Genomic DNA, 20,254 nt, shown 5'->3' on the forward strand with positions numbered 1-20,254 from the left:
CGGCACATCGACGCCGGCCTGGCCATAATGGCCACGATGGACGGGCCGGAGGTGTACAGGGTCAGGGCGATAAGCCGGCGCCTCAGACGGCTCCTACGGGACCCCCCGGGTAACGATAATACCCATATAAAAGAACAGATTATGCTGGACCTGGCTGCCCACGCGGGCTGGCACCAGGAGGTCCTGTGCGCGTTGGAGTGGGTGAAGCTCGCCCTGTAGGCGGTCACGCGGCGGAAGGTTGGGAGCTGTTGATGAAAGGGAGACAATGGTCGAGTCGGTTGACTGTTTTGATTAGTAGTTAGGTATGGAGCGCAATATACCCAGTTTTCCCCAATACGTAATACACGGTACGGCCCCGGCGGATTGCTCCGTCGGGGGGAAAACTAATTTTATATTGTACGCACCTATAAATAGTAATAATTAAAATTAGTACTCCGAAATTATTTTATCCGTATTATAATAGCTTATTACTCTTTATAAAGTATGACTCTACGGGTTATTTACTTATTTATCCGAGTTAAATAAGGAGCATAACTTAGGAGGAAATATATTCTTATATTCCTATAAATCGCCTCTATCTTTAAAAACATTATCTCGCGCATTACTATCGTATCGGGCATTAGATCTATTACTAACCATACTAATATCACTAATAATAATAACGTATATTAGCTATATATCCTTAACCCTACCCTAACTAAAAATAATACTACACATAAACTATATAAAGCTATCTATACTACTAGTCTAACTAATTTTAAGCACCGCATCGTAAGTATTTATAAACAAAAAGTATTTTTAAAAAGTAATAAATAAAAAAGCGATATTATAAATAAAATTATTAAAATCTTAGCGGCGCTCTTCGTATTTCGTAATAAAAAGTTCCTCAAAGTATTTACAATTCTTAGCGTATTTTATAATAATAATAATATTAGCAAAATAGGCATCCTTATTAAAGAGTAAGATTACGATCGTATTAAACCGCTATTAGTAATTACCTTATATTATCTTTAAATTATAAAAATCCGGCTTAGCTATTTGTTTCTAAGCCTTATTTTTCTTATATATCATTTTTAGTAACTAAAAAGCGGGTATTTTATAATTCTCTCTTAAGTATTAATAGTAATCGAATCGTTAATTAAGTAGTCGGGTCCGTTAGGTATACGGGTAGATAATAAAAGTAAATATTAATATATAAAGTTCGATACGTATATTTATATAAAAAGTAAATATATAGAAAGAGAGGATACTACGGTAAGATAAATAGCTAGCTTAGAAGTTAGGTAGTAAAAAAGGTCCTATTTTTAAAATTAGGGGCTTCTTAATAAATAATATAGTTAAATTATTAACTAGCCTTAGCACTAATTATAACCTATTTAACGAGCAAAAGCGCGCTCTTTTTAAATATAAGCGCTAAACTAATACTACCTATCTCCGGTTTAATATATAAGTATAAGTACTTTACTAAATATTTCCTTAATAAAGTCTCGATAATTACTTAAAATACCCTACCTTAGTCCGTATTAGAGCCGTAAAAGACCCCCGAAGCTATACTACCTTACCTACTCGCCTTTATTATTAAAATAAGTTCTAATCGTAATAAATTAACTTAAGCTTTTAGTAACTCTATCGATCTATAGCAGCATATAAACTAGGTTAAAATAAAATACTAAAAAAATAGCTAATTAGCTAGGTAAAGTAAAACTAGCACAGTAACGAGAGTAATAATATTACTAACTCCTAGTAGTTTTAAGCTTACCGAAATTATTAAAGCTTTTTCTAACGCATCCCTCGCCTCGTTACTTAATACTTATCTCATTTTCGCTTACTACTACTAACTACGCAACACTAACTCTATTATAATTCCTTTACTACATAAAATTAATAAGTAAAATATAGTTAGTATAATATAGCATACGTAAAACGTAAACTTTACTCTATACGTTCTTTTTAACGACCCTCCTTACGATCCAAGACTTACGTAGTTTATACCTTTATAAGTTTAATATAATATTTACTACGATCCTACTAATAACGACTACGTTCTAATTAATAAATCGTATATAAATTTCTATTTTACTAACTTATATTCTCTAACGAGCCGCCGTCGTCTATTATATAACTAGACCGAAGTAATTAAGCCCGGTATATAAAAAATTTTAGTAAAGTTTAAGAACCTTATAGCTAAGTAACATATTACCAATTTCTTAATATAGCGGAGGTAATTTACTATTACTTTATATAAAAGCCTACCTAGCTATTTAGTTTTTACTAAGCGCCTTATATTTAATAAAAAGTAAAAAGCTAGTAAGTGACGAAGACGAGAGGGGGGAGAAATAAAAGTCGTTCTAACTACGGCTATAAATATAATATATAAATTAACTAACGCTACCGTTATTAATAGTACTAAATACCTTAGTCTTACTATTCTAACTTTACAAAAAATTACTTAAATAGGTAGTATACTACTTTTTAACTTTTTAAATAGAAAAGTTACCGTTATCCGTTCTAAGTAAGTTAAGGATAACGAGGTTAGTTATTTACCTCTAAATAGAGGGGCTAGCGGGGTTTTTAAATATAGCAATTAGCCCACTTATAGACTTTATTGGCTTAAATAAATTACTAATACGCTATTAACTAGTCTCTTTACTAACCGCTACTTAGTATTATTAAAAAAAGTTATAATAAAAGTAATTAAGTATAAAAGTAAGATATTTAAAAACCTAATAAAATACGTATTAATTTAAAAATAAAAAAAATTATTTCTAAAAAAGCTATATTACGTATATTTTTACCCCGAAAATAACTAATATATTAGTCCTTTACTAAAAACGAATAGCTAAATATAGTTACCCTAAAGGCCTTTAATAGCCGCGTCTTTATTATACTTATTAAGTAGCTTCCCCCGTCCCTCTACTACGGGTTTATTTCACTATTTAAAGCTAATAATAAATAAAAAATACTCTATAGTATATTATCTGCCCTTACCTACCTTATAAACTAGTAAGTCGTTTATAATAATATTAAACTAATTAATATTACCTATTTACCTAAACGTAGTACTATTCTTCTTAATTTTAAACTAATTACGATAATAAATAAAAAAGAGCTACTTAATAATACCCCTTAATATATCCTACCTAACTTTATTATATAATAAATATAAAGGACCCCGGGTAACGTATAAGCCTTAGGTATTATAATACTTTATATACTAAAAAAGATTACTTTTTTAAAAAGAACCATAAGAAGTTAGCTTATTTATAATATAACAAATTAATATAAAAAAGCTTATAAGCGCTTATTAAGCTAGCTTAATAACGTCGCTAGTACTAAGGTTAAGTTAAATCGGTTTAATATAATAAAAAAAACTATTTTTAAAATACTAAAACCCAGAATCGATTCTAAACTCTATACTTTACAAATCGTAGCTAGTATTAAAAATTTAAAAAAAACCTTAAATATTAAATTTTACTCCTTAAACTTATAACCGCACTTAGTTAAAAATAAAGGAAAACTATTTAAAATAAAAGATCTTATAAAAAAAAAAGCTTAATAAACAACGTCTAACTAGCTAGCTTCTTTAATATATTTAAGGGGCTATATATAACTAAGTAGTTTTGATTATTATAATTAGCTATACTATTTTTTAACTTTACGAGTTCTATTTATTACTAAAACTTAGTCTTAAACTAATAAATATTAGAGCTAAGATCTCTTCTTAATTTATAGTCTTTAATAACGTTTATAAAACTAAATAGTCCTCTAGGCTTTTTTTTTAAACTTAGTTTTATAACCTTATTACGTAAAAGTTTTTATAAAAGTACTTTATATATACTCTACTTAAATAAGTACAACCTTTATATAGTTATTAGTATGCTTATTACTTATATAAAAAACTACTTTGGTATACTTACTTATATAAAATACTGCTTAAATAAAGCTACTTATGTATAAATACGCTTAAATAGAGCCGCCTATGTAAAAATACGCTTAAGCATATATAAAAGTCCGCTTAAGTAGGCTTTTAGTTTAAATAATATAACTTAAATAAAAAAAGCTACGTACTAATTAATATTAATTTTAAAAATATAATTTGTAATAAAACTAAGAACGGAGAGCGATAAGAATAAGTACGGAAGAAAATATAATAGTTATTTAATAAAAGTATATACTGGGAACTAGCCTATTTTATTTACCTTTTTCTTAGCCTCTTTTCTTATTTAATTATAATTTTTTAATATTAAAAAATAGCCTGCTCGCTTCTATTTAGTTTTCTAATAATCTACGACTACTCCTTTTTTTCTTAAATCTATACGTAAAAACGTAGTTTATCTAAGTATATTTAACGTAAATACTTAGTTATTCTAGCCCTTTTTTTAAAAATATTTAGGCTAATGCTAAAATCGGAACTACTACTTTTACTTTCGCTTTTACTAGCGCCCTCGCTATTATTATTTAAGTTATCTAAGCTCTTATTAGTTTTACTTATTTCGGTATTTAATAGCCTAATAACTACTTTTACTATATAATTATAGTTCCTTATGCTATAAGAGCTATTCTAGCTTATTTTTATTACGTTATGTAAAAGCTTAGTAATATAGTCCTTAATAAACTTAATAAATAAGTAAAGAATATCTAATCCTTTTTAACTATTAAATAGATTAGTTATACTCTTAGCGAGAGCTTAGATAGTATTGCTCATCCGTAATAAAAGTTTAATAAAAAAGCTATATGTATAGTATATAACTAAATATAAACCTATTAAAATAGTAATAGGAGGGGAGAGTACTTAGTTAGAACTTTTAAAGCTAGTTTTTTTAAAAGAGTAACGACTAAAGAGAGATAAAGTCGTTTTAATTATAATTAGTAGTTATTACTTCTATTGAAATAGTAATGCGCATAAAGTCCTAGCTTATAGAGCTAGTAATACTATTTTGCTATTAGTATTTTATAATTTCTTTTATTTAAATAAGTAAAAGTTATAGCTCTTATAATCGTCTTTAATAGCTCTACGACCTCGTTTTCCCTAGCTAATAATAATATTACTATTTTATAAAGAGATAGAGGCGTAATTAGAGAGTAAAATAAGAAGTATAATAACCTCTATTTCGGAGTCTTTTACCCTATTTAACGGGATAATAAAAGCGTTAATTAAAAAACTAGGGGTAAAGCTTATTATAAAAGACGGACTCCCTATAAAGTTGGGTATTATAAAATAGTTTTTAAAGAGGATATATAATGCGGGTATTTTTACTAAATTTTAAAACGTAAATTCGGGTCTTAGGATTACTAATTCTATAATATAGGTCTTATTATAAGTATTATTATAAGAGCTACTAATTTTATTATTAACTAAATTATTAGTATTATAGCTTTAACGGGGTTCGCCGCTCTTACTTATCTTTTTATTTATAATAACTAAATAATATTCCTTAGTCCTAACTTACTTTGCATTTTAAATAAGGGTTGCTTACTTATATTTTTATTATTAATAAGAGAACTTATTAAGTAGAGTTATTTTATTATATGTCTAACTAGGCTAAAAGCTATAAAAAGGTTTTTAAATAAAGAATTTACCTCTTTTTAAGAGGCGAGTTTCGTAAAATAGTTAAGTAAGGGTATATAAAGTAACTAGCGTTTTAAGTATAACTAAATATTACTAAGAGAGAAAGATCCGGTCGTTACTGTTATAATATTATCTATTTTAGAGGGTAATATCGAGGCCTATATAATATATATAATCTCGGCCGTATTAAGACTTTTAAACTAATTAAAATTAAAGTTAAAATTAGGGAAGTTATAAAAATCGCTTATTAATCGTTAGTTATTATTTAAAAAGAAAAATACGATAAAAATATACTTAACGTATAACTAATTATTTAGGCTTATGCTACCCCTAGATTTTTAATATCTAATTTAAGCGTAGTTAGGCTAGTTAGTAAGAGGAGTAATTATAGCTACTACTACTCTCTACGCTCTTATTAATATTTTAATTATATAAGCTTCTACTTACGCTCTATTTTTTTATAAAGCCTTCTTATAGACTTAATATCTAGCTATCTAAACTATAGCTTAACTATCGTTAGTTAAAAAAGAAACGTAAGTTAAGTATTTTAGTATAAGCTAACTAGTATAAAAATAAAGAAAAGAGGGTATTATATAGGACGTCCGTTATCTATATAGTAATAGGTCCCTATCTAGGGGCATAACGGCTAGGCTAAATAATCCGCTTATTAACTTACTGAGGAGCTTATAACTTTTATACTTATGTTAAAACTTAAAGCTAAGGAAAGTTAGCGTACTAACGTAACGTAATTATTTAGTAATATAGAGTCCTAGATAGTAAAATATTCCCTTCTAAACCTAGCTAATATCCTTAAGACTTTAGTAAGCCCCCCTCCCCTTTCGTTATTACTATTTCGTCTCGTTAAAAAATAGCTATAATAATATACTTACCGAACTAACTATTTACTAGGGGATATATAAAATTATAGCCCTAGGCCCATAACTAAGTCTTGCGAGCTACGTTACTAACTTTAAAATAAACTAAAACTATTTTAACTGCTAAGGGCGCTCTTAGTAATATAAATTATAGTTACTAATTTAAAATTTATACTTATTTATTAACGTAGGCGTTTAACTTTAGAATTGTACTAAAAAAAGCCTATTTAACTAAACTTAACCCTCCGTTAGCTTAATAAACTTTTTAACTAGCGTAATTACCTATACCTAAATATTAATAAAAAAGTTATCTACCCCTTTATTATCTAAGCTAATTATATAATACGTCGTATATAATACTAAATAAGCTATATAATAAGCTTATTCTATTAAAATATAAAATAAAGCTCGTAATTAAATAATCTTAAGAATATTATGCTAATACTTCGGGATATCCTTAAACTTCTTAATACTTATCGTCTTATATATATAATATAACTAGTACTAAAACTACTTTATTAAAAGCCGAGATTAAGCAGAGCCGGATACTTAGTATACTAAGATAAGAATTACCTTTTTAGGCAGTTTCGTTAAGTTAAGAAGCCAGCTTAACTATAACCCTTAAATAAAATCTAGCTATCTATCTTTCCTACTCCTAAATACGGGTATAGAAATAACGAGCTTTAAAACATAGCTATTTTACTTATAATACGAGATTATCTAAACTTAGTAATATTATCGTTAGTAAGCCCTTGCCCCTCCTCTTATAAAAATACTGTTATATTTATAGCGCCGTCTCCTAAGAAATTATAATATTATAAAAACTTCCGTAACTATTTATAGCCGTTTATAGAGCCCTACTATAACTAAACATTCCGAAATAGCAATATAGGCTTATTTTAATAATCTTGCTAAGAAATTGCTTCTCGATTTATATCCTAAGCCCGGACTAACGTTATATAAGCTAAGCCGCCTTAAGGAGTAAGCTATTATTTAGTAGTAAAGCGTTTAGCGTACTTTATTTTAGATATACGAGGCCGTTCTTATTATTATTATTTTATTAAAGCGGGTAATAAGTTTAGGTTATAATTAAAACGTAAATTACCTAATAAAGTAATTTTATTAGTACTAGCTATTATAACCCCTAATTAATACGTCCTTAAAGTATAAGAATCCTATAGTAAAATAAACATTGCCCTCTCTTAGCTTATAAATAAACTAAAAACTAGTTTTTATAGTATACGCTAAGTTTCTTGCTATTATTACTAATACTCTAACCGCTATTAAAGTAAAAGGATTAGTAATTCTTAAATATACTAATTCGTAATTAATACCTACCTCCCCTTACTAAAAGAAGGGCTTAGACTAAGGGCTACCCCCCGGGCGCTTGTTATAATACTTAATATAGTATATTAAAATAATACGATATTTCGGACTATTATTTATAGTTATATAATTTTATAACGTATTCTATAATTACCGTTTATTTCCTAAATTTTTAAAAGAAATAATATTAAATTTAACGGTAAGGTAAAGGGAATATAGTAAGTAGGTAAAGGGGCCTACGAGGATAAGTAATAGGCCTGCTAAGCGCTTCGCTAAGCGTTCTTAATATTTAATATTAATAATTAACGTAAAGGGTAAGCGTAAAATACTAAATAAAGTAAACGGAATTACTAAAAGTAGCTAAATACTAAAAGAATTAATAACACTATTATAATAAGAGAGACTAAAGCTTACTAAATAGAGCGTACTATACTTAATATTAGCATACCTACTACGGGTAATTAAAAATAAAGACGTAAATCTACCTCTAGCTAGCTTTAGTTAGCTTTAATAAAAACCTTAGTTTATTACTTAAATTATTATAAAAGATAAGAGCTTAAAAAAAGTTAACGTTATATAAATATCGTAATAAAAAGCATATATAGCTAGGGCTAATAAGAGAGCTAAGTAGCGTAAATAAATATAACGAAGAAGAATAAATATAAAGGGAACTTCGAAGTATATTAGCGCATTAAGTAGGGTAAGCGCTCTTTTATAAGCTTATAAAAATAATAAGGGATAGTATAGCCGAGAATTACCTAATATAGTAAGTACTAGAAATAGCATATTTAAACCGCCGTTTCCGAAAATAGGCAAGCCGTCTCGTATTTTATTATTATATTAATATAAGCGCGGTTTTTATTACTAAGCTCGGCTATTACTTACGTAATTAACTAATAATCATTATTATTAAACCTATTATTATTATTATTATAACTAAGGTCCTTAATTTATTTCTATTTAACTTTAAGTATAATATTAAAGTTAATATAGTAGATATAGAGTTATTATTAAACTTTAAGAAACTACTTATTAAGTATAGTCTTTATTTATTTATCGTAGTTAGTAATAATAACAGAAGGCTAGCGGATTAAGTATTACTTAATTAGTTAACGGATACTTATTAAAAAGAACTAAAACCCTTTTAATCTCTTATTATTAATAAAACTAAATATTATATTATAAATAGACCTAAAATAGGTCTACTTAGTAGCCTAAAAAAGAGAGAGCTTAAAGTAATTAATATTATATATATTATTAAAGCTAATTACTTTAGGGAACTGCTTTTACATTTAAAAATAGTAAAAAAAAGTCTAAATAAGCCTAACTAAGTAATTAAGCTTATTAACTACTTACTTAATAATATATAGGATCCCTTATTTATTAAATAGTTTAATTAACGCCGCTATTAGTAAGTATTTAGCTAGTTTTTTTTAGTTTATACGAGCCCTAGCGTTATAAATATCTCGCTAAGTAAATAAGAACTCTAAGAACTACTCTTAAACAATAGTACGTATATTACGTACCCAAATCCTAACCCGTTAGCTTATAATCTTAATAATATTTTTAACTAGCTAAGTAAGCTTATAATAAAAAGGGTATATAAATACTTTAAAACTAGGCTTATAGTTATATTAGTTATATTAAGGATCTTTATATTATTATAATAACTATTATCCCTCGACCTTAATTTTAATAATTAACTTCTATTTATAGCTATATTTTTAGGATTTCCGTTATTTTAGACTTATATTACGGCTAGGCTTAAAATATTTATATCGGCCGTATTAAAATATATACTAAATATTCTTCTTATTTTACTTATACTTATAATATTTTATAATACTAAAACTATTAGCCTTAATAAAAATATTAACTCGATCGAAAAGAGTATTTATTATTAGCTTTAGGTTACTAAGAATTAATAAGTTTAGGGTTTTATTTAAAGGAGGGGAGGACGATTTATTACTTTAAATACGATAAGAAACTGCGGTTTAAAAAAATAATAAACTTAAAAAAGGGTTTTATTATAAAAATAAATAGGGTAATAAGTTCGTTTAAGAACCCTACGTTTTTTACTATAAATAGCTTTACTTATATTATTAAATAAAGCTAGTTATTAACTTTTTATTAGTCCTAATAACTTATATAATAAGCTAAAGAATATTATTAAACTATTTTATTATAAGCTAAGTTAGTTATTAAGATTTATTATAAAAAAGAGAAAAACTAGGCTTTAGTAATATTTGGGGGAGGGTAGTATACTAAATAGTTTATATTTTTTTTAAAAAACGGTATATAAAATAAAATATAAGTTATTAAAACTCTTTATTAAAAGGGGGGGGACTACGTATTAATAAAAATTAGGGAATAATAAAAAGCTAGAAAATATTAGTTTTATTAAGGAATTTTTAATTAAAATAGAGAGTTAGTTCTATTTTAATATATTAGTATAGATAATAAAATAGTAGTTACGTTTTTTATAATAGCTCAGGTAAAATATCGTTTATTAAGTTATTATATATATAGGGATCGCTAATTTTATAAAACTAGCTAATACTAATATAGTTTCTATTTAAAATAAGAAATAATAGTATATTATTATTATTAGAGCGTTAGCGTTTTATAAAACGGTTTTAATTATTTAGGCTATTAAATTAAGCTTAGTAACGTAAGCTCGGTACGTAAGTTATTAAAAGAGCTATTTTATAATATATAAACTAATATAATTTTAAAGAAAAGAGAACGTAAAACGTATTAATTATAGCTTTATAATAAAGCTCTCTTAAAATATAATTACGTAAAAGAGATTATAAAAAGGGATAAGTACTTTAAAAAAAAGTAGTAAAATTTAAGTATATTAATAATAAATTTTTAGACTAATTAAAAATAGAGAATATTATATGTCCTTAAGAGCTATGCGTCCGTATTAATTCGTTATACGTCCCTATTAATTCCTATAAATAATAACTAAATAATTAATAAAACTACCCTTAAGTAGTTAAAAATAGTATTTTTATTATAAACTAAGACCTCTCTTTTTAAAAAGCTTAATATACTTAATAAGCTTTAATTATTAGTTTTAAATAGCTATAGGAGTTATATAATAATAGAATTTATATAAGAATACTATAAAAATAACGTTTACTTACTATTTTTATTATTATATACTTCTTATATTCTCTAGTTATTAAATATAACTATTTTTAAACTTATTAAGTTTAAATATAAAAAAGAGCTTAGTAAAAAGGATATAATAAATAATTCTATTATTATTAAAAAGTAGTACTTTTTAAACTATTATTAAAAAGCTCGTTTAATTAATTTAATATTATTAAATATATAAAATAAATAAAAAATAATTAGACTATATCTCTTTAATATAACTAAATTATTTACTAATTTAATAATCTTACTTAACTTAGTTATACTAATTAAAAAGATTATAAATACTAAATAAATAATTAATAATACTAAAAAAGCTATTAACTAAATATTAATAGCGTTTATTATTAACTAATTAATTCTTAAAAAGGTTAACGAGCTTTATAATTAATTAAAATTATTTATAGAGCTTAGTTTAGACTATAATACTTAATAATTATTATTTAAAAAAATAAAAAAAGTATTTAATAAATAAGCCTATTATTTAATAATATTTTAGTATTATATTCGAGTTTTAAAAACTAAAGTTAACTAATTAAAACTATAAAAAAAAAAGAGTATATTAATAAACTTAAATATTAAGTTTATAAATATTTAGAATATATAGAGAGCTTAAAAAGATTTTAATAACTATTTAGTTAGTCCTAATTAACTTATAAGGGTTAAATTACTTAGGGAGAATAATAACTATATTATTATAATAATAGAAAATAGTTAATTAATTAAGTATAGTTAGTAGCAATGTTTTGATACTATGTTTGATGGGGTGGCTAAAAGGGGGTGGGTCGACTTATTGTAGATGGTGTTGACCACAATTAAAGCATCTTGCCATACTCGATCACTTCTCCCGACCCTGATCCTACTACACTACGGCTGAGGCTATCCGAGATTCAAACTCACTGTCAGTATGTTCGATGCTCAAGAGTGACGATAGCGATATCTGGGACGCTCGTCCAGTCTCTCACATGACTGCCTAATGTCACTACATGTATCCGATCTAACAGTACATGCATTACGTATCTGATCCTGAGCCAGGTCCGTACTACATTATTAAAATTGTCCGAGTAAGCTTGCGATGATTTGTGACAGCAGCTCATCCCCAATTCTTCATCCCGTCCCTTAACCCTGGACTCTAGCAGTCATCATATCTTCTTTTATGATGTCAGCGGCCCTTTCGGCAACCGCATAAACAGTGCTCTGGATGTTACCCAAGGGCTCAATCGGGAAGACACTGGCATCGACAATGCGAAGATTCTTCGCCCCATAGAGCCTTAGTCGCTCGTCAACAACGCCACCATCCTCCTGTGGCATCATAGCACAACTGCCCGAAACATGGAACACTGAAATCTGTCTTTGACGCACAATCTCCTTGGCAGTCTCCAAGTTGTCGCCCATCAACTCGGGCAAGCGTTTTCCTCCAGGCTTGAGTAGCGAGCTGAAAGGTTCAGTGCCTACGATTCGCTCGACAAATTGAACGTTGCGGGCCAGAAGCTCCAGGTCGAGGGGATTTGAGTTGTATTTCGGGTCCCATGTTGGCAACGCTTTGAAATCAGGGCTAGTAATGTGGACCGTTCCCCGAGAAAACGGGTGGTTCAACACCGTCATAACAGTGATGTAATTCTCCGGCCTGGAAGGCAAAATTTACTCGGCCATGTTGGCTGGATGATCATTAATCGTAATTTGAGAAGGAAAAAGCAGGTATTCGCTGCTTGGCTCGTCCAATGTCTCGATAAGAGAGCGCACAAGCTTTCCAGTCGGCGAGCTCGCATGCTTTCCATGTGTAGCCAGAAGAGACTTCTTTGCGTCTCCTGACAACAGCCCGTTGTTGTCGGCGAGAGGCGTGTAAGCAGCGCTAATTGTGCTCTGTCCCAGTGGGCCCTCACGCGTGGCCATATACTGGCCGACAACAGCGTTGAGGATGTTTCCGTCTCGGAGAACATCCGCTGACGGCACTCCTTCATTGACCTCAAAGCTTTGGCAGACAATCGGGTGATCCTGCAAGTTCTCTCCAACATTGGAATTATCAATCACCACAGGAATGCCGTGGCTCTCGAGCAAGTCTCTTCCACCAACGCCAGACAGCTCCAATAGCTGAGGTGTTTGGAGAGTTCCTGCAGCAAGGATCACTTCCCCTTTCGCCTCGATTATCTTCTCCTCGCCGGCCTTGCTAACAATGAGAACGCCAGTCGCAGATACACCGTCTCCGGCAGTATCAAAGATGACTTTCCTGACCTGTGTCTCGGTCAAGACTACCAGGTTTGGTCGTGCAGCCACTTCCGGTGTGTAATAAGCGCTCGCCGCGAAGCTTCTCGTCTTGTTCTCCGGATCAATGCTGCACGGGTTCTGAAAAGCACCATAGGCCTTCCCACTCCGAGGATCACCAGTCACGCCAAGGCCAAGCTTATCGAATGTGCTCATCCACGCAGCGTTCATAGAGCTGTAGCCTTCGCCAAAGGAGACCTGAATTGGGCCTTTTCCGCTCAAAGTTTGATCGTGGTAGTCCAGCCCAACTATGTCCTTTGCGGACTGGGGAGGAGGATGATCAGTGCCAAACTTGCGGAAATAAGGCGCCAGCTCGTCGAAACTCCAGCCGGCGTTGCCCAGCGCACCCCAGGCATCTAAAACTCCCCTTGATGGATACAGCATCAACATGAAGTTTAAGGCAGAGCTGCCTCCAAGCATTTTGCCTCGTGCTTGGTTAATTCTTCGGTTGTTCAAACCAGGCTAGCCAAGGTCAGATGATTGCAGTCGGCCGATAAAGGGGTTGGCTCACCTGAGGCACTGAGGTGAAATTCCAGTCATATTCATCCTTTCCATAGACGCCTGCCACTAAGCCAGGCGTCAAGACCAAAGGGTCCGCGCTCTTGTCGGCACCAGCTTCAACAACTAGAACACGAGTGCCGTTGTCTTCGCTAAGGCGAGAAGCCACAACTAGACCCGCTGTTCCACCACCTACAACAATGTAGTCGAAAGAGGAATCGAGATCTTGGAAAGAAGACATGGTATTTCTTCTGAGTTTTTGGCGGCTGTAGTCAAGATTACAAAGGGAGAAAGACTTTAACTTCAGCTTGCACAAGAGGGTTTTCTTATCTCAACTGACGTGACTTCGCCTAGTGTGCGATGCTAGGATGGATGGCCATCAACACTCCACAGTAAGCAAGTAGGCACACATTCAGCCAACTGCATGAATCTAGCCTCTGCTGGTAGGATAGTCCGCAATGCCCTGGTCAGAATCCACTATCGCAGTCTTTGGTTGCATTCGTTGGTTGTCTTTGGGAGAGAATACCAACACGACAGGGCCTGAGTTCATCACGCTTTCTTGATTTCCGGGCGAACAGCTCATGAGCTCTGAGCGACCTTATTCGAAAAAGGCACAGCATATCGGTTTTCTTTCTACTCGCAGACCGAAAGCGAGTTTCACTTTGCGAACCATTAACAACTGGAAGCCATGTCTATCCACTGACACAGGCTTGGACAAGTGGATATGGGGATGCATGTACTTAGCCTGCTCCCTATGTCTGTAGTCTTCCGCAAGTTCACATTTGTATCCTCAATTTGACAAGGTCGAAGTAGCAGTTCTGTTACGTGTGCGGTTCCGAGGATTCAGGCACCTTTCACTTTGTTTCATAGAGGCATTCAAGACGCGTTGTTACCAGTGCGCATTGCCGAACAAATTTCACCTTGCTGACCATGAGCTTGTCAGTGAATCCAAAAATGGATGATGTCCCGCGCAACCCCAGCAAAGTCCATCTAACGGTTGGAGCTAGGGACGGCACCACGGATCTCGTCCCGCGGCAAAACTCCCCGCGCCGCACACTCATTTGACAGATACGGATCGGCGCAGAACTTTTGTGTGGATGGCGCAAGTCAGTGGATCACTGCAGGGGATTTGCTGCAGGCATTCCGAAAGCTACAGCGCTTGCAACATCTATCATACCATGCGTGCTGTGCCAACAGTCCCAACCAACGGTGCAGAGGGCAACTCTTGAAGAATGCATACATTGGCCTCGGTCCGTAGTGAAGCGGTCATGATGGAGGAGCTAGCTGTTGTTGGGTTGATTGGCTGATTATTGTCCTCTCGCTGGCAAGCGCCTGGGAGCTTGAACATTGTGCGCAATCAGCTGCGCCATTTTCCTGTGGCCAGTATTAATGAAGTGTCAAGTTACGCTAGCTGCAGTAGTCGGCCTCGTTAAACTTCGAATAGTCACAAGGAGACGCCAAATTTCTGGCATTACCTCTCACTGTCAAGGCCTAGACTCTTTCGGCGGCAATAACAAAGTTCAACCCGTTCCGTCTTGCGGTCTCCAGCGGCTGCATTATTTCGGTCGGCTTGGCAGAGTTGCTGAAGATTCTGGCTAACCTGAGCCTAGCGTGAACGTAAGATCAGCGGATGTTGGGCAGCTGTGCCGCATACGAGCATGGCAATTTCCGCTTGCTGTGATGCGGAGGTACTCGTTTCCGTGTTAGGCCGCCTCACAGTGACAGGACCAACACCAGTGATCCGCGGGCACGAGTAAAACAAGCAGGGGCTCTAGCGAGCTTCAAGCGTTCGTGTCTAGCATGTTTAACAGCAGGATATCCTCAGAATCCAAAATGAGATGATGGGTTGGTTTCTTTGTTTTATTTTGGATTTTGTCCAAATCCGAACGATCGCGCTCGACAATATTTCCTTCAATCTCTTTGAGGCGAGATGTAGACAACGCCTTCTGGGTAGTTCTCGCTACTGCCCGCTATTATGGCGCTCCATGCTGTCAGCTTTCCAACCTTGCCGATAGTCAAGGCTCATCTTCTCGTGAACTGCGTATTGGTTCTCTTCGCAGTTCTTATAGTCACGCTCCGTTTCTTCGCACGCTTCTCCTCGGGGGCTAAGCTGTGGTGGGATGATCTCCTCATTCTCCTTGCAGTGCCTCAGGGCATCGGGATGTTAGTAATCCAAGGCTTGTGTGAGTACTCGGCCCCAAAACGAGGAACATAGTTCTGAATGGACCTGACGAATCTGCTATCAGGGTCGCCCATGGGTATCGGTTACCCGATCACAGACACCCTTCCAAACATCGTCATCATCCTCAAACTTCTAGTTGCCTACGAGTTCATATTCGCGACCTGTATCAGCACCATCAAACTCAGCGTCATGTTTTTCTACCTTCGAGTCTTTGTCAACCCAGGACTCCGAACCGCGACAAAATTCGCCATGGGCTTTGTCATGGTCTGGACAACGGCCAACATCCTCCAGGTCTTCTTGATTTGCCATCCATTCGAGGCAACATATAATCCAGCTGTCACGGGCAAGTGTGGAAATCAGATAGCATCGTTCATCGCCATCGGTGCTTTCAATGTCATTACAGACATCATGATTTTGACATTGCCGATATCGACTGTCTGGGCACTCAAAATGAGTACGCCTGCCAAACTTGGTATCATCGCCGTCTTCTCAACAGGCTTGATGTATGGCTGCCCTTGTATCCCTCCCCTTTGGCTGTAGGCTAACAAGAAAACGAAACAGAGTCAGCGTAGTTGCCATCATCCGCATCGTTAGCCTCACCAACCTCGATCTCCAGAACTTGACTGAAACAATGATATGGGCCGACTTTTGGTCGACCGTGGAGCCGAATTTGGGTATCATATGTGTTAGCATGCCGATGCTGGGATCACTGTATTCGCGGTGCACAGCTCGGCGGGGTGCTTCAAAGCTCGACGGGCCTTCGGACGCCAGCGACTACAACAATTCGAATAAGTTGAGACGATCGCACCCAAGCGCACCTGGTACTATCGTTTTGGCTACCATATACTCCCCGGAAAACGATGTACGCTATCGGTCTGAGGTTGCTTCGTTCGGACGTAACGGAAAGAACGATGATAGTGGGGATGACTTCGAGTCACGCCTGACCCCTGAACAAGAGCTTTTGGGCAGAGATAAAGTGATACAGGTAGAAACGCAGTGGACCGTGTCTCGCCAAGAGGCCTGATGAATTCCTTTACCAAGAGATCCAAAGTTTTCATTCGTAATAAAATTGAAAATTTGGCCCGACCGCCCTCGGCTTAGTTGTGATTGAGTGAGGCAACTGAGGTGGCCAGGTGCGAGCGTATCAATGCTAACGCTCGCATATTACACTTGGACAATTGACGACAGTTGTCAGATCTTGTGGGCTGAACACATGGCATCATACCAATTGCCCCCCTTTAAGCTTCTTCGAGAAACCTTCATAACGTAAACAGTAATAAACTACAATTGAGCGGCATGGCGTCACTCGGCGCCGCCTCTTATAAAATCCCGAGGCCTCGGTAACGGTTACCTAATCAGGAAAACCGGACCCGACGCCGACTAGCACGGGCCGTGTCTGCGTGGCCGTTCGACTCGTCTTTGCCATGACGTCTCACGACGGCCCCGAGATTTTACAAATTTTCGGCATCCTTCTTTCTACTTTCGTCTTCTTTCGGAAATCCAGCCCGTATTGGACGATGACTTTACCGAATATGCCCAGTAACGCCTCAAGCTCTAGAACCCACAAGTCGTGCGATGCATGCACGTCGCGCAAAGTTCGATGTCCAGGTAGGCGTGCTTGATGCTGCGTCGACATGTGCAGATATCTCAATGGAATGATAGCTAATCACCAAATTAGGCCCAGGTTCATCTGGAACTTGTACCAACTGCACGGTAAGATTTAGCACCTATCGGCATAATTCTCGCGACCTCTTTCGACGCCTGTACTGACACAATTTCCGTAGAGAAGGAAGAGCGAGTGCGTTTTCGGCGTGAGGAAACTGGCCCGCAGGCCAAACAGTACGTACCCTTTCGTTGCCATGTCCAAGGCAATATCGATTTTATGTCTTCGGGGCTCTTGAGGACTCATTAACAATCTTACGGACGGTTAGTTCAAAGACAATTCTTCCCTACGAGCCGGTCTTCCGGCACGCCTGATGAGATACAACAAGGGTGCACCGTATCGGTTTTAGACTTCGCAACACTGCCAACACCGGCATCTAAGTCACCGGATCCGACAATCTCGGAGAAATCATCCACTCCCGATCCAAATGCCCGACGGCCCGCCCCGCACCGGATTCCGGAACTCTACGTGGATCGAGTGCTCGATAGAGCTCGTAAAGCTCCGAGATCAACCAGGCCTTCCGAGGCCTCCAACTATGTCAAAGTAAGCCCACATTGATAGCCCCACTTTCTTGAACTTCTGCTCACTCCGAAAAGGGTTATGGTATTTTTGGTAAGTGTAATGTACTTCTAAGGGGAAATTCCATATCTCACCCTACCATCTCACGTACCCAATGACGCCCTGACCAGTAAGTCATAGGCGGTACGAAGAATTTGACCTTCTTTTCTGAAGGGAGATTGAAATCCCTCGCACAATGCCTCGGCCATGAGAAAGTCCACGATCTGGTCGGGCGAATTGCAAGCGCTGTTGAGGAACGCGGGAGGTTCGTCAAACTCCGTGCTTGTAGTTTGAATCGTCGACCTGAGCGCCCGGCCTGCCTTGACGACAAAGCCCTTCTCGCAAAGTATGTCAAATGTGAGTAATCTTCTTCTCCCATTCTTCTTGACTGTTATTTTGCAATGAGCTTATCATAAGCAGTATATTTTGAGCAAGTACACCCTCGGTTCCCGTTCCTCGACCGCGATGCATTCGAGAGGACTGCTTTTAGTCAGGATCAGCCTCACTCTGCGCCCAAAAGCAAGTCATGGATATGTCTCTATCATTCCGTTCTTGCTCTTGGTTGTCAATACGACGGTGGTGGATCTTTCGAGCCTGGGGAAGGTGATGCATGGAAGTTCTTCTCAATCGCTCTAGCCAACTTTGCCGATTTGATCATGCTACCAGACACTCTTACAACTTTCCAAGCTGTAGTAGCAATGATGATATACTCGCTTGGTATTGCTGGTATTGTGCTGGAGCACGTCCTCATGTCAGAAGCTGCCCGGCGAGCACAGAATCTCGCCGACGCCAAGTTTGTCGGAGCCGCAGCAGACGCATTCCGGCGGACTTTTTGGGTGTTTTACTCTTTGGAAAAGATCAATAGCTTCCATCATGGTAGATCATCTGTGAGCTCAATCCCCTGACTGACTATTTTGTCTCTTCCGACTGACATCCCCGAAAAGGCAATCATGGACTGCGATATATCCTGCTCCGTTCCATCCACACCCGAATCCTTCTTCTCTGGCGGCTTCGATTGGTTTTTATGTTTCGTCAGCCACGCGCGTCTGCTATCCCGGGCAAACACATCACTCTTCTCTGTTGGCGTATCTGACAACCCCGGGGAGTACCACCTAGACATCATCGATCAGCTTCTGGACGAGCTCGAAGATTGGAGAAGCTCACTGCCGGATAACGGCTTCAGGCCAGGCGGCTGGGTCAAACCTCACTCAATCATTGAAGACCAAGAGCGTACAGTTGCTCTAGTCACTCATTTTCTCTACTACAGTTTTCTCCTGACGATTTCTCGAATGGCTTTGAGGTACTTGCCAGTGTCAGAAAACTCTCCAGACTGTTCTCGCCGAGATGAAACTCTGAACACTGTAGAGCACAGTGCTCGTTCCTTGCTAGAATTGATCTCGATAATAGACATGTCGCCCTACACCCCCATGTGGTAAGTCGCACTTCCGATCCCAGTGTGCCTTGAATAACATAGGTCGTTACAGGATGATGGCAACAATTCCCATCATGGCCTTTTTTGTCTTATTCGATCTCGTCATCCATAATCCTCGGCAGATTCATACAGCAACCAACTTGGCGTTGCTTGACGTGGTAAAGGGCCACTGCAGCCGAATGGAAATGATCTCGAATGGTGCAATACCAGGATCCATGGTTGGCGAGTTTGCACAGATCGCTCGAAGTTATGTGAACGAGGTCAACGGACGGAGTCCAACCGGCCTGACACCACATGCGCCATCTGAAGCATTCCAGGCACTCACTACACAGCCTCAATGGTCACTGCCCCAGCAACCCAATTATGACGTCGCTTCAACGGACATTCACACGGACTTCTCGACTGTAAGTAAACCTATCACTGGATACTGTCAGCGAGCGGTACTTCACGGGGGCGATGTAGCATTAACGGAAATATTACAGATGAACTTGGCCTCTAACTCGACTATGACGGGACGTATGGATATCGAAGCACCCGCGGTTGTCCCCAGTCCGCTCGTCGGAACTGACGTGATGAATCTCTTCGAAGGCTGGCTCCCCGACCTGGATCCCATGTTCTTCCACACTATGAGCGCTCAGAACAACATGGACCAATCGACATCTCAGCATGACTTCCCGATTTCCTCGGATCCGTTGTATGGACATCCCTCTTGACGTATAATATT

The 20,254-nt window shown here is 36.0% G+C and overlaps 4 protein-coding genes across 4 annotated transcripts; 3 read left to right on the plus strand and 1 right to left on the minus strand.

Annotated features, from left to right (window-relative positions):
• Positions 1–27: 27 nt before the first annotated feature.
• On the plus strand, positions 28–219 carry CTAM01_03348 (uncharacterized protein; the record flags this gene model as incomplete). The annotated part of the gene is made up of 1 exon (XM_060519384.1): positions 28–219. One exon carries the CDS (start codon positions 28–30, stop codon positions 217–219), a length of 192 nt encoding a protein of 63 aa, XP_060385590.1.
• Positions 220–12,054: 11,835 nt separating this feature from the next.
• Positions 12,055–13,936, minus strand: CTAM01_03349 (GMC oxidoreductase; the record flags this gene model as incomplete). The annotated part of the gene is made up of 4 exons (XM_060519385.1): positions 12,055–12,237; positions 12,298–12,490; positions 12,581–13,659; positions 13,709–13,936. 4 exons carry the CDS (start codon positions 13,934–13,936, stop codon positions 12,055–12,057), a joined length of 1,683 nt encoding a protein of 560 aa, XP_060385591.1.
• A 1,734-nt stretch (positions 13,937–15,670) lies between these two features.
• Positions 15,671–16,901, plus strand: CTAM01_03350 (uncharacterized protein; the record flags this gene model as incomplete). The annotated part of the gene is made up of 3 exons (XM_060519386.1): positions 15,671–15,878; positions 15,942–16,380; positions 16,439–16,901. The coding sequence occupies 3 exons, from the start codon at positions 15,671–15,673 to the stop codon at positions 16,899–16,901; spliced, it is 1,110 nt and encodes a 369-aa protein (XP_060385592.1).
• Positions 16,902–17,301: 400 nt separating this feature from the next.
• On the plus strand, positions 17,302–20,243 carry CTAM01_03351 (uncharacterized protein; the record flags this gene model as incomplete). Its single annotated transcript, XM_060519387.1, has 11 exons — positions 17,302–17,485; positions 17,556–17,590; positions 17,662–17,716; positions 17,809–18,083; positions 18,137–18,152; positions 18,240–18,455; positions 18,519–18,985; positions 19,043–19,328; positions 19,506–19,530; positions 19,583–19,934; positions 20,013–20,243. The coding sequence occupies 11 exons, from the start codon at positions 17,302–17,304 to the stop codon at positions 20,241–20,243; spliced, it is 2,142 nt and encodes a 713-aa protein (XP_060385593.1).
• Between the last annotated feature and the right edge of the window lie 11 nt (positions 20,244–20,254).

Source organism: Colletotrichum tamarilloi (genome assembly GCF_030869305.1).
Source record: "Colletotrichum tamarilloi strain Tom-12 chromosome Unknown Scaffold_8.1, whole genome shotgun sequence".
In the NCBI taxonomy this organism is placed as follows: Eukaryota; Fungi; Ascomycota; class Sordariomycetes; order Glomerellales; family Glomerellaceae; genus Colletotrichum; species Colletotrichum tamarilloi.